Source organism: Marmota marmota, unplaced genomic scaffold, assembly GCF_001458135.2.
Source record: "Marmota marmota marmota unplaced genomic scaffold, marMar, whole genome shotgun sequence".
NCBI classification, from domain to species: domain Eukaryota; kingdom Metazoa; phylum Chordata; class Mammalia; order Rodentia; family Sciuridae; genus Marmota; species Marmota marmota.
This window is the reverse complement of record NW_025999969.1, coordinates 8,191,355-8,204,121: the sequence shown is the minus strand read 5'-3', so window position 1 is coordinate 8,204,121 and position 12,767 is coordinate 8,191,355. Positions and strand designations below refer to the sequence as shown.

Here is a 12,767-nt window from a genome sequence, read left to right as displayed (position 1 = left end):
AACAAGACACTCTTTTTTTTCCCCCTTAAAGTCAGAGCAGGGGCTAATATTTTCTTAGAAGTTGGCTTATACATTGTAATTCATGAAAGCATTTTAAATTTTGGAGAGAGTAAAACAAGACACTGTTGAACAGTGTTGCATATACCTTCAAAGTGATATGTGAATATATATTCATGGTGATAATTACAGAAACATCATTTTCTGAAAGTGTGTTAATGGTACATTTATCTATAAAAAAAGGAACCAATGTTTTATTATCATCTAAGACCTGGAATCTAAATTTAAGCTAAAATGTTGCCAGAAAAGGAAAATAAATACTCAGGTGTTTTAAGAATAAAATAAAGGAGAAGATGTCTCTTGAGGTAGTGGAAAAGAGCATTAGAATTTTAATGAATTGGAGATTATTAAAAGTCCATTGAAATATATTACCTTATTTTGAGGCTCTGAGATTGGAGTTGATTTATTCAAGCAGAGTAAGTGTAACTCAGTTCTAGGCAATCTAGATCTTGAGTCCTTTTCTCTGGACAAGTTACAACTTGCCAGTTTGTATGGATTTACCCATATGCTTAATTAATGTCAGTGACATTTGTTTTATGTTAGTGGTTCGATCAGGTATTAAGTATGTAACCACCAAATAAATAAGGGATACATCATAAATGTGTGTTCATGTGGGATAATTTTCATGGAACACTACCATGACATATAAAAGAAAGGATTATATATTTTCAGTGAGAGATCTGGAAAATAAAAAGCTTACCTATGAGCCAAGAATTGTTTTTTAACCTATGAGTTTGGGGCATATAGAAAACAACAGCTAATGTTTACTGAGTACTTTCTAAACATTTAGTATAGGTTATAAAAATTTTATAAATTTTAGTCATTTAGGTCTAATAGCATTCTAAAACAGGTACTATAATCAATCTCACTTAGAAGATGAGTAAACTGAGATTCATGAAAATTAAACAATTATCCCATGGGTACACAGATATTAAGTGATAGATCCAGGATTTGAACTCAGAAGGTTCAATACCAGAGTTCCTTGGTCCAGTCTGCACTGCATCCCCAATTTCTCTTTTTATTTTTTGGTTCATATTTCCCAGGGCATGTTGAACATTTCCTTAAATCATACCTATGCATTCTTCTGACAACACTTTTAAAAAGTATTAAGAAGGAACTGTGAATTATTTATAGGATATTTTTAATATTCAGCTAAACATTGAACTTGAGAGAATTTTTCTTCTTACGTGGGATACTTGGAGGCTTGAGGTGTGTTGTAGGATGTGTATGTTTGTATGTGTGTATATATACATTTTTTTTTTACATATTATTCAGCAGCCTAGCTAGAGTGGTACTGAGCAGGCATCCAGCCAAACTCTAGTGAGCCTGCACTTGGTACATCTGCATTCCCTGACATTGAGACAGAATGCAGAACACATATCCATGTCAAAATGTCTGTACAGCATTATTAAACATATTTCATAGTATCATAGTTGAATTTAAAAAAAAATCCCAGAGAGCTTCTCCTTGCTCCCTCCAACTTAGGTATTGGTGGAATATTGTATTTGTTGTTTCTTTAGCATGCACAATTTCCTACACTTGAGGAAGCAGTGTAGTGTTATGAACAGCCCATGGGATTTCAGAGACAATATCCAGCCATGGATATTTGTATGCATTTCTTCACTTGCACACTTGGGCTGTACAAAACATGGGAAATTAGGTTGGCACTTTGAAACTGTAGTTTCTGTAAAATGGGTATTACATTGAAGAACTTGAATTTGATAATGTCAAACTTACCCTCAGGGAAGGAAGTACTTTGGAAGTCTGTAAACAGAAGCAATGTATGCTGGCTGGAGTGTGAGCAAGAGTCATTTCAGGGAATACGGACATCATCAGCAGAGCTCTTATGTATTGTGTAAGAAGTTGTTTGAAGTTTCAGTGCTCCTTTAGCGCTACACTGACTTTTATCATCTTTGGGAGAATTGACCAAAGCTTAATTTAGACAAAACTCAACCTTGTTGTCCTTGGGATTTCCCTCTGAAGGATGGAATCATATTGTCTCTTCTCCGTCCTCTACACTGCTGATGATCTGAGCAGGGAAAGTCCTACATTTCCTGTGCAAAGGAAGATGGCCAAAGTTTCCAGAGCAATGGCTCCAAATGTTTCATCACATTAAAAGCACCAGGTAACTTTAAAAACTCCTGAAACCCAGGTCTCACTCCAAAACAATAAAATCAGAATCTGTAAGGATAGAACCCTGGCATCAATATTCTTTTCAAATGACCCAGATGATTTAAAAGAGCAGTCAAATATAAAAACCGTGACTTATTCTGTGTTGCTTCTCATAGTTAGCTTGCATCAGAATCACCTTGAGGGCTGGTGAAACTACTGCTTATTGGGCTTTACCAACAGAGTTTCTATCTTAGAAGGTTGGAGGGTGAGGTATTGGACACTTTATATCTGTAATGAGTTTCCACTCTGAGAACCACTACTCTAGAACTGTGCTGCTCAAACATCAAATGCATAGTTATCTCCCAGAGACCTTGTTAAAATGTAAATTTTGATTCAGTAATTCTTAGATGGGCTCTGAGATTCTGCCTCTCCAAATCACTCCTGGTGATGCTGATGCTGTTCTCTTTGAGTAGCAAGGGTTGGTCCACTGATTGGTAAGGTTTGAAAAGCATCAGCAGCACCTGGGAGCTTGTTCGAACTACCCTCGACTCTTGAGTATGAAATTGCCTTTCAATGATGTTGCACCCTGGAATCATTTGAGGAGTTAAAAATATTGATCTTTAATCCCAGAGGTTTTTACTTAATTGATATGGGTGTGACCTGAGCATCAGAATTTTTGAAAAATGCCCCAGAATATGATATACAGTGAAGTTTGTGAACCACTGAGCTAAATTACCTTTGATGTTTTCATTTCAGTTTTTAATGTTTGCATTTTAGATTTTCGTTTTTAAAGTTTTGAGATAAAGTTATACAGTAAGAAATTTATTTTGAAGTACAGTTCAGAGCATTCCATTCTTTCATTAAATGTTTTGTGGCATTTTATTGTGAAAGAAGGACCTCAAGCTAGAGGTGATAAGTCAGTGGCACAAGGGGTTCCCCTTGTGCCTACAGCAGACATCACTAAATTCTCCTAGGACTCATTGCCTTCTGAAGGCTTTGTTTCTGGGAGCTACTACAAAATGCTTGGGCTTTCACATATGCCTACCATATGCATGCTTCATTTTCATCCACACCAACAGACTGAAGGCCAACCTCATTCTAGTTCCAGATTGCAAAAATGAATTTGATGTTACTCCTGCCTCCTATCTGTCCCTAGGGCAGAGGAGAATGTTGGACTTTTACTTAAAATGAAACTTAATGTCACTGTGATCAGAAATGTCACCAGATTTCAGACATCAGAGATCCCTCCAAAACATGGTGCTCAGCAAAGTTTGGTTTTTAAACTGAATCTTGAAGAATATCATCAAGATAAATAAGATTTTGAGAAGTGAATTTCAGATAAGAAGGCACAAAATCACATACTGGAGAAGGCTTCTGCCATGTTGGGGGAAAATATGCTGACTAGTTTGGATATAGATTGTGGGCAAGTGTTATGGGGTCATAGTTCAAAGAGCCTTAACTGACATTTGGGAGAGTTTGAACTAGGAAAGAGAGAGCTAATATAACTTATTGAGCAATTGCAGAAAGAAATCTCACGACATTATAGTTATTCCTTTAGGATCCACTTAGTATTTTTAGAATGAGGCAGGTATACATTCTTGTTTTGGTAATCAATGATAATGAAGAACAAAGTTCTAATTAAACATATCTAAACTAGCTCAAATAAATTTACCTGTATTATTTGTGTGTAATTATAACTAAGAACAATTAATGGGTTTGTATTTTATTTGTAAGAAGTTTGTGCATGACTGAAAATTCATTTTCATGATTCCACATTTCTTCATTATATTCTATTTTTTATTTTTCACAACTTAACTACTTGCATTGTGTTTACTAGAATTTCTCTTTTATTTCTTAAGAGGAATAATGTCTTATATCTTTTGCCACTAGAACCTCAGTTCACTTCTCAGCTTTTCTACTGGCTGACTTTATGACCCTGGGAAAGTTCTCTGTTTTGTAAATATGAATACATAAAGCACACATGGAATTATTGTTTTCTATTTTAGACTTCAACCACTATGAAGACAGGGGCCATGTCCTATTCACTACCACATTATAGGTATCTATCATAGTGTCTGGAATATATGCAGTCAAATAATGAATAAACTCAATAAGCTGTTGTATAAATACAGGCAACATAGTATTTGTTGGAAGATTTGTGGAAGATACAAATCTAAAAGCTTCAAAACAGGCAAAAGTTTCATGTGGGATGCTTTTCTTTAGCCCATTGATCTTATGGACTGACACCTGTGCTGCTCACTGAATTCTTCAAGTGGGCTGTGAGACAAGTTCTCTGTAAGACAAATTGGCTGCAGAGGATGAGTGATGACAGGCATTTGCTTTCATTATCGATAGTGATGTGCTTCATTTTTCATCCTAAAGAAAAAAAAGAAAGAATCACATTGAATTAAATTGTTAATTATGCAAGCTTTTGAACACCTCTGAAGTAACACAGGGAAGGTTATATGGTACTATTAGGATTAAAAGCCAGTGGCAGGACTTCTACCAGAGCTAGGGAAAATAGATCCAGGAGCTTTTTTCAAAGAAAGGGATCACTGTGTTGCTCATTTTCACCATGCTGAAAACCCACAATGCTCAGAAGAAAAATTTTAGTCTCTAAATCCCTTTGCTAATCAGTTCTGTAAGTCAGCAAATTCAGGGGCTGGGGACTAAATCAGTCAGTTGGGTTATTTGACCAATTGTTTATAAAGTAGAGTATCAGATTGAAAGCACCTAGTCAACACAGCTAACCATGTTGATTTTTCGTTCTTATATACTGTTTTATTTTAAATGCATAGTTTAAAATGTCAACAAAAAGAGATGAAATACATTATTTTGTCCCCTCCCATGATGTTTAAAAAATTTTATTTTGAATTATGGGATGATGATCACCTCTGCCTGCCCTGGCTCCCATTATGAAATCTCTAGATCTGGAGATATAATAATAACAACCAAACCAACCCACACCACCAACAAGGGTGCTTTGTATGTTTTATAGCTTAAGACCGGGTTTGTTTTTATTTTGTTTTCTTAATTGATCTTCGTAACAACTCAGTGAAGCATTTGGATCCGAGAAGTTTGAAATTGGAGATCATCAAGGCCAAAAGCTGTTAAATTTTAGAACTGGTGCTTAGGACATGAAACTGTGTCCTCAGTGCCCTCATCCCACTGTTGTTTCCTTAACTCGGAAGCTAAAGGGAAGGGAGAGTGACATATCTTTCCCTCAATTCTATAAAAAAATGATGTTTTAGAGAGCGCAAACCGGTAACAACAGTTATTAGGCTTCTACAGTGCAATGCTCTCTGGATGCAAAAAGCTAAAAAGCAATTAATGATCTTGAAGACCCCCCCCTAGTTTGAAGGGAGATTCAGGCAAATACAAAAAAGCAATGTGATAAGTGCTGCATGTGGAATGTTGTGGGATTAGGATAAAGGAATGTATAATCAACTTGCCTGGGTGAACACTGCATTTTACCATAATTATATAATCACTTTTACATTGGAGGATTTAAGAGTTGAGACCATCTTCTAGTTTGCTGAATACTTAGTAATAACACTTTCTTATTAAGCATGGAAAGGGTACAGAATTGACTTTAGTAAGTGATAGATAAGTATCAGAAATAAATATTAATTTCAATGCTAAGGTAAAATCAATTCAGTGGTTTGCAAATTATTTTTGTAAATACTACAATTAAAGATATTATAAGAGATCATTGGATGACAGGGAAAAATAGCCCTGTATCCACTTCTTTTTAGGTTAAGATTTTGTGTCATATGATTTGTTATTCACACTTTAACATCATATCTCTATAGAGAACATTTTGAAATGTGGGAGATGATATTGAATTTTCAAGGGAATCTGACATTGAAAGTACACATAATATAAACCCAAATATCATTCTCTCTCAACATTTTCCACTTGGGGTTTTAATGGGTCATAAGATGAAAATTTTCATTGCCCATTAAAAAAAAATTCAACTCCAGAAATTTAAAATCTAACTTACTTTATAAATACATCTTCATTACTATAAGCAATAGAGGATCTGTTCTTAAGAAATTACTTGGGGATGCTTTGAGTTTACATTATCCAGAGGCATGTCAAAATGAACTTTCCTTCTTTCCCTCTCTTCTTTGTCCCTTCAAAGACTTGCCATGTTGTTGTTTCTTATGTTTTGGATTGAGAGTCAACTTTTTGTCACACTTGATATGGATAACAAATGGGTGGAAATTAAGTTGAATAGAGCATAACATTTATCCAAAGTATTTTTTTTCCAGTCCAATATAATATCATTTTACATGATGTCTGGTATCTTGGTTGGATTGGGTTCTCCAACTTTTCTCTTTTTCTTTATTTCCTCCAGTCCTGCATCACTCTGCATCCATCTCCCCCCACCCCATCTTTTCGGTCTCTCTCTGTCTCTCACACTCTCTCAGCAGCTTCATGTCAGCTATACTATGTTTCTGCCATCTCAGACCCTGTTCATTTTCTGGCTGTTTTATAAGAGTCTATATTTGAATACATTCTGTGTGTGGTAAACATTCTCTTCAGTTTTTCTAACATTCTCAATTATGGAAATATGACCTAGAAAAACTACAAATAAGCAAGCTTAAAGAGAAAGCTGACTCATTTATTTATTCAGCAAATATTGAATAACGGCTTCTCAGACGGAGACACCAAGCTAGGAAACGTGAATAATATAATAAAATTTTTGTTGCCTTGAACGTGCCAACAGAAAGATTTACAGATGAAGGTGTGTTCACCAGGGATCTTGTCTGTCAAATTCACTACTCCTTCCATAGCATAAATATGTCATTTGGTTTACAGTAAGGACTCGGTAAGTATTTATGGAAAGAACAGATGACTTCTGAACCAGGGAAGTTGTAGAGATCTTTACAAAGTTCTCTCTGAGAGTACAGTGGACTGAGGCCAAGAGTGTTCCTACAGAGTTTACAAGGTCACCTTTCATTTCCTCATTTATTCTCTTTGTAGTCCCAAAAGAAGCTAGGTCTTTTATATACCCTGAGACAAAGCTCAACAGTTAAATTACTGAATTTATAATAAAATGACATTTTTGCATGTCAAAATATCTAGAAAAAAAGGTAGGCATTCAATATGTATAATATCTTTAGTTTTTACTTTCTCACTTTTCTTTTTGTACTTCCATTTAAATTTCAATCTTAGCCTGACTTGGGTTTGTAGGTCCTAAAGCTTATATAGTTTGGGGATCCCCTTGAGAAAAATAATAAATTAAAATTTGGTACAAATGTTAGTATTTAGAGTAAGAAAAAAAATTATAAAAATTATATTTTAAAAAGTTGTAAACTACCACAAAGATTATAAAAATCCAGAAAAATGTTTTTACTGATTACTTGATGACTACAAATTTGTTTTCCATTGTTTTGTATATAGTAATTGAATGTTTTTCATATAGTGACAATTGTATATTGCATTTTCTATAGGAAATATGGAAGGATAATTTAATTTTTCCTGTAGCATGATTAATCAAAATGAATCTTTTGCCAGGCAAGGTAATATCTGTTTGTGATTCCAGGGGCTTGCGAAGCTGATTCAGGAAGATCACAAGTTGGAGGCCATCCTCAGCAGCTTAGCAAGGCCCTAAGCAACCTAGCATGACCTTGTCTCAAAATTAAAAAAAACTAAATAAAAAGGACTGGGGATGTGGCTCAGTGGTTAAGTGCCCTCTGGGTTCAATCCCTGGTAATAAAAAGAAAATTAATCTTTTAAAAATATAGGTATACTTATTTTAGCATCACAGCTCATAATTCTCTGATGATTAGTGACATTTTCATATACTTTTTGTATATATATTTCCCTCCCAAAGTATATCTTTTTCCATTATCTATCTATCTATCTATCTATCTATCTATCTATCTATCTATCTATCTAATCTTTAGGGAAATGTCTGCTTAAGCACTTTGCCCACATTTGCCTTGGGCTATTTATTTATTTTACAATTGAGTTGTGACATTATATATTTTTTACATTAATCCTTTATCACATATATGATTTGTAAATGTTTTCTTCTGCTCTCCATGTTGCCTCGGTTGATTGTTTTCATTACTACTCATAATTTTCAAAGTTAGATGAAGTACCATTTTTTTTAGTTTTGCTTTCATTGCATATGCTTTCATGTTATATACAAGAGATCATTGCCAAGACCAGTGTTAAGAAGTTTTTCTTCTATGTGTTCTTCTAGGAGTTTTATAGTTTCAAATCTCACTTTTAAGTCTATAATTTATTTTGACTTGATTTTTGTGTATGGTGTAAGATACAGGCTAATTTCATTCTTTTGCTTATGGGTATCTACTGTTCCCGCATACCATTTGAAAAGACTGTCATTTCCCTTCACTGTCTTTTTCCGTACCCTTTCTGCGTGTAGTGTCATGTTTGAGTTTGCTTATGAATATAGACAGCTCCTGCTCTATTATTTCATTTTTTCAAAATGTTAAGTGTCAACATTACGAAAAAGTTTAGAATGAGATGCTCGTTTTGGAAAGGTTGAGACAGAGAAGATCCTCAAATGTCAGTTTAGATACTTGGATTCTAGTGTGCATGTAAGTGTAGTCTTCATTTGACTGGGGTCCTGAATATAAATAGAATACATGCTCTCTGCATATTTTTAATCTTTCTTTCTCTTTTCCCCATCAACCCCATATTATGCAAGCGTGATTTAGATGTGATCCTTGTTTGGGGGGAGCTTACAATCTAATTGTAGTTGGGAGAATAAACAAAATAATTCCTTTTATTTTAAAGGAAAACAATTCCAAATGGTGATAAATAGAGTCTAGATTCAGGAGCAAGGCAGCTGATAAGCAACCTGGTGTTTGGTGTGTCATTTCAAGCACTGCAGGGGTTTCAATGGGTTTCTCCTTATCTCCATATGAGGAGAATAGCATGAACCAGAGATAACCAAGTATGCGGAAGCATGGAGTTCAGAAGGGAGGAAGAAGATCAAATTACTACAAGGAGGAAATAAGTCTATTAGAGTGAAGACAGCCGTGAGGCAGAAGGGTATGCTGTGACTATACAGAAACTTAAATGTCAGGCTAACTTTTAAGTTTTAAATTTCATTTTTATTTAGAAAATCTCTTTTATTCCAATAAGGAAGCCTAATTTCCTGGAAATAACATGTCTTTTTATGACAATATGATCAATAACATTCATTAAATATAATATATATATATATATTAAATATAAGCAATGTATTTACAACAGGTCTAGATGAGTCTTGCATTGTAGAGATGAAGACATGTGAAAAAGAATAACTCATAACTCTAATACCCTTTTTCAAATGTCAGTGTAGAGATATGTACATAAAATAGACAATTCTGGAAAAGGAACTGCTGCCTCGGAGGGGATTGGGGAGTTAAATAAGTTAGGCCTTAAGTGATGAAAAGAGTTGACTCCCTTTCAAGTGGGAAGATAGACTTTCCAGAAAGAGATAGGGGGTAAAGGGGGACAAAAATCAAGCCTAGTTAGAAATCAGTGGGAACTTAGGAAACAGCAAATGCTCTCTGATGCTAGTTAGGATGGATGAAAAAGGTGATAGGTGTTAAGCTGCAAATGTGGGTTGGTGCCAAGTTGCAAAGGGTATGTGGACAAGGAGGAATCTCCAGAGCTTGTTGGCAGGGAACTGGTGAGAGTAGATGGGAGGTGTGGAGTCAAGTAGTGCAGTCACTGTGTGCTGCTGAGACAGTGGCATTCAGGATGAAGAGGGAGACCTGACTCGGGAGGAATTCTCCTTGAGTAATAAAATTGTCTCTAGCATCTGTGAGCTAGAGACAGAGTGTGCTACACTGGAGACAAAGAATAGATTAGACTAAGTCCCTGGACACTTTGGGGGATTTTAAGAAGCAGATAAGGACTCCCTTGAAGAGAAGTGCTTTCATCTTTTTCTACTAAAAAGTCTCATTTCAAATTATTGGCTTGATTTTTTTAAAAGAGAATTTGGTGAGTCTCCCCAAAGCATGGTGTCTGAAAGCCATTATCACCTTGTGTTTTATATAAAACTTTCACACAGATTCTTGTTTTTATCCCTGACTAACCTTAGTAGTTTCCTTAAACTCTTCACATAGAAAAATCATTAGAGTTGCTTTTTCTTTCTCTTTCAGCTCCATGATTTGTCCAGGGAATTATTTCCTTTAGAAAGACATTATATACAATTTTAGACTTCCTTATCCCTTCTCACAAAATTATCATTGAACTTGATATTTTCCAGTGTCTGCTTTTATTTACACGGTATAACCTGTGAAGAATTGAACCCAGGGAAACTTAACCACTGAGCCACATCCCAGCCCTATTTATTTATTTATTTTAAGACAGGATCTCACTAAGTTGTTTAGGGCTTGGCTAAGTTGCTGAGACTGACTTTGAATTTGTGATCCTCCTGCCTAAACTTCCCACTGGGATTATAGGCATGTGCCACCATGTCTGGCTTATAAACTGTATTTAAGGAAGGATTCTTCAAAGTTCTAAAGACCCATTTCACTGGTCAGTATTGAGTTCATAGGAGCTACCTTGAGCTATAGAATATGTAGGGAAACTAGCTAAATCATCTATTTTTGAGAAAGTAAGAATAGATATTTGGAGAAATTAAGAGGAGAGGAGGAAAAAATATGGTATCTTAACAAAAGCATATTAGAGAGCTAAAAAATCTTTGTTCAGATGTAGTTTTACCTGAGTTACCTCCCTGAATCTATTTGTTCTTCTAAAGTTAAAGTAGTCATTATTCTGTCCTAAACTCTTCCTAACATTTATGGTTGAGGATTAAATACAATTGATAAGATCAGCACTTTGAAAATTAAATGATGCACAAATATAAACTATTCCCTTTTATAGCATTAAGTGAGTTGCTGAATATATACTCAAAAATACTACTGATGAACTATATCAGGTTTTACCTTAGTCTCATGATAACCTTATTTACCAGTCAGAAGTAGCAATCATTAATGTCAACTTTTTTTTTATAAAGGGCACATCTGTGTTATAAAACATTTTTGGAAGCACGATAATGCATTTGGTTCTTCTATAAACTTTATACAGCAAAAGTAAGTAAACTCTTCCCATTTTACTGATAGGAAAACTAAGTCAGGGAGATTAAATGAATGGTTCAAAGTCCCATCACTCTGAGTGGTTGGTTTAGCAACTATGTTATCTACAAATCTTTCACAATTTTAAAATCTGTGTTGCTGCTCTTGTGTTTATAGGTCACACATCTTCTTGCCCATTTGACAAAGTCTAAATCTTTACATTTAGAGGAATAGGCTCTTAATTGTTTATCCTTACTTTATCTACATGGTATTTCCTTCTCATTTCTCCCTAATATGAATCGAAGCTTCCAATCTCCAATCATTTCCTGCACAAATCCACAACTCTGCAAAATTCCTGCCCCACTAAACTGTCTTTCAGTTCTTTGCTCCCTCAACTTCTGCCCCAAGTGTCAACTCAGGTCCCAGTCTGTGTGAAGCATTTCCTGAGTACTTGAGGCCATGCAGATCTTCCATTTCCGTGAACTTCTGGAAAATAGAAATATATATAGAATGCATATATTACATTTAATTATAGAAGTAAATTATACACTGTATCAGGTTATTCCATATGTCTTAGCTTTTCCTCCACAAGTAGATTTGAAGGTCTTATATTTCTTAAGCAATTTTAGTACCACAAGGACAATGGAAAGAACACAAAAATAACTAGTTCAAATCTAAATTGAACCAACAATTAATCCTTAAGCAACTTCTAAGATGTATTCTGCACTTTTATTGCAAATGAGGAAACAAGTCCAAAGAGCCAAAGATCCTAATTCAGAAAGGACAGCTAGCAATGAAATCCTGATACACGGAATGTGTGGTCTAAGGCTTGATCCTCTAAAACTTTCAAATGAACATTTGACTGAAATACAAATACGGTATTGTGTTGTGTTGTGTGTGTGAATGTGTGTGCATCTATACATGTGTGTTTGTGTGTATGTGGTTTATTATCCCAAGTTGAGAGAACCCAGAAAAAAAGAAGCACTCCTGGTTAATGGTAGCTTTTATGTTAATTTATGTGCATCTTATATTCAAAACTGAGAAGACCAAAACTGATGGGGATTTTATCAATAGAAAAGGCGGATAAGGACTTCTAACTGAGTCAGGATATTAAAGTGAACTGCAGAGATATTCACTTATGCATGCAGTCATGAGATATTTAATTCATATCTGTAATACCACCTACAGAGCTTAACTATATGATGGCTTTTTCCCTATATGTAATGCAAATCTTTTCAGAGTAGGGGTAGTGCTTTCTGCTTATGCTCATTTTGTAATCTCAAAAATAACTGAAATAGTGCCAGCAATGTAATTCATAGCAATACCTTGTTAAAAGAAACATAGATTATCTGCTTTATATTTTTCTGGGTGTGAATTTTTTCTCTGGGTAGACATTTGGAGTGCTGACTGTGTTTTTTTTTTTTTTTTTTTAGGAGCAATGGGCAACTCAAATATTTAGAGAGCACAAGCCTATTTCCTGTTTCCTTTTAGGGATGTGTTCATTGTGATGGAGCAGGGATCCTAGTAGGTTTATGATTTCAAGTGGGG

The 12,767-nt window shown here is 34.9% G+C and overlaps 1 protein-coding gene across 2 annotated transcripts in view; it reads left to right on the top strand.

The window, feature by feature from the left end:
- LOC107154279 (fibroblast growth factor 12) overlaps positions 1–12,730 on the top strand; it is a 350,801-nt gene extending 338,071 nt beyond the window's left edge. Inside the window, exons 5-6 of one of the 2 annotated variants that reach the window (XR_007347966.1) lie at positions 5,903–5,906; positions 8,888–8,900. Coding sequence is in view for 1 of the 2 variants with exons in the window: in XM_015499892.2 (XP_015355378.2) it covers positions 4,176–4,228 (53 nt within the window). In the remaining variant the exon portion in view is untranslated. Of the gene's footprint in view, positions 1–4,175; positions 4,229–5,902; positions 5,907–8,887; positions 8,901–11,161 lie in introns of those variants that run through there. The other variant, XM_015499892.2, reaches the window with a different exon arrangement.
- The last annotated feature ends 37 nt before the right edge of the window (positions 12,731–12,767 follow it).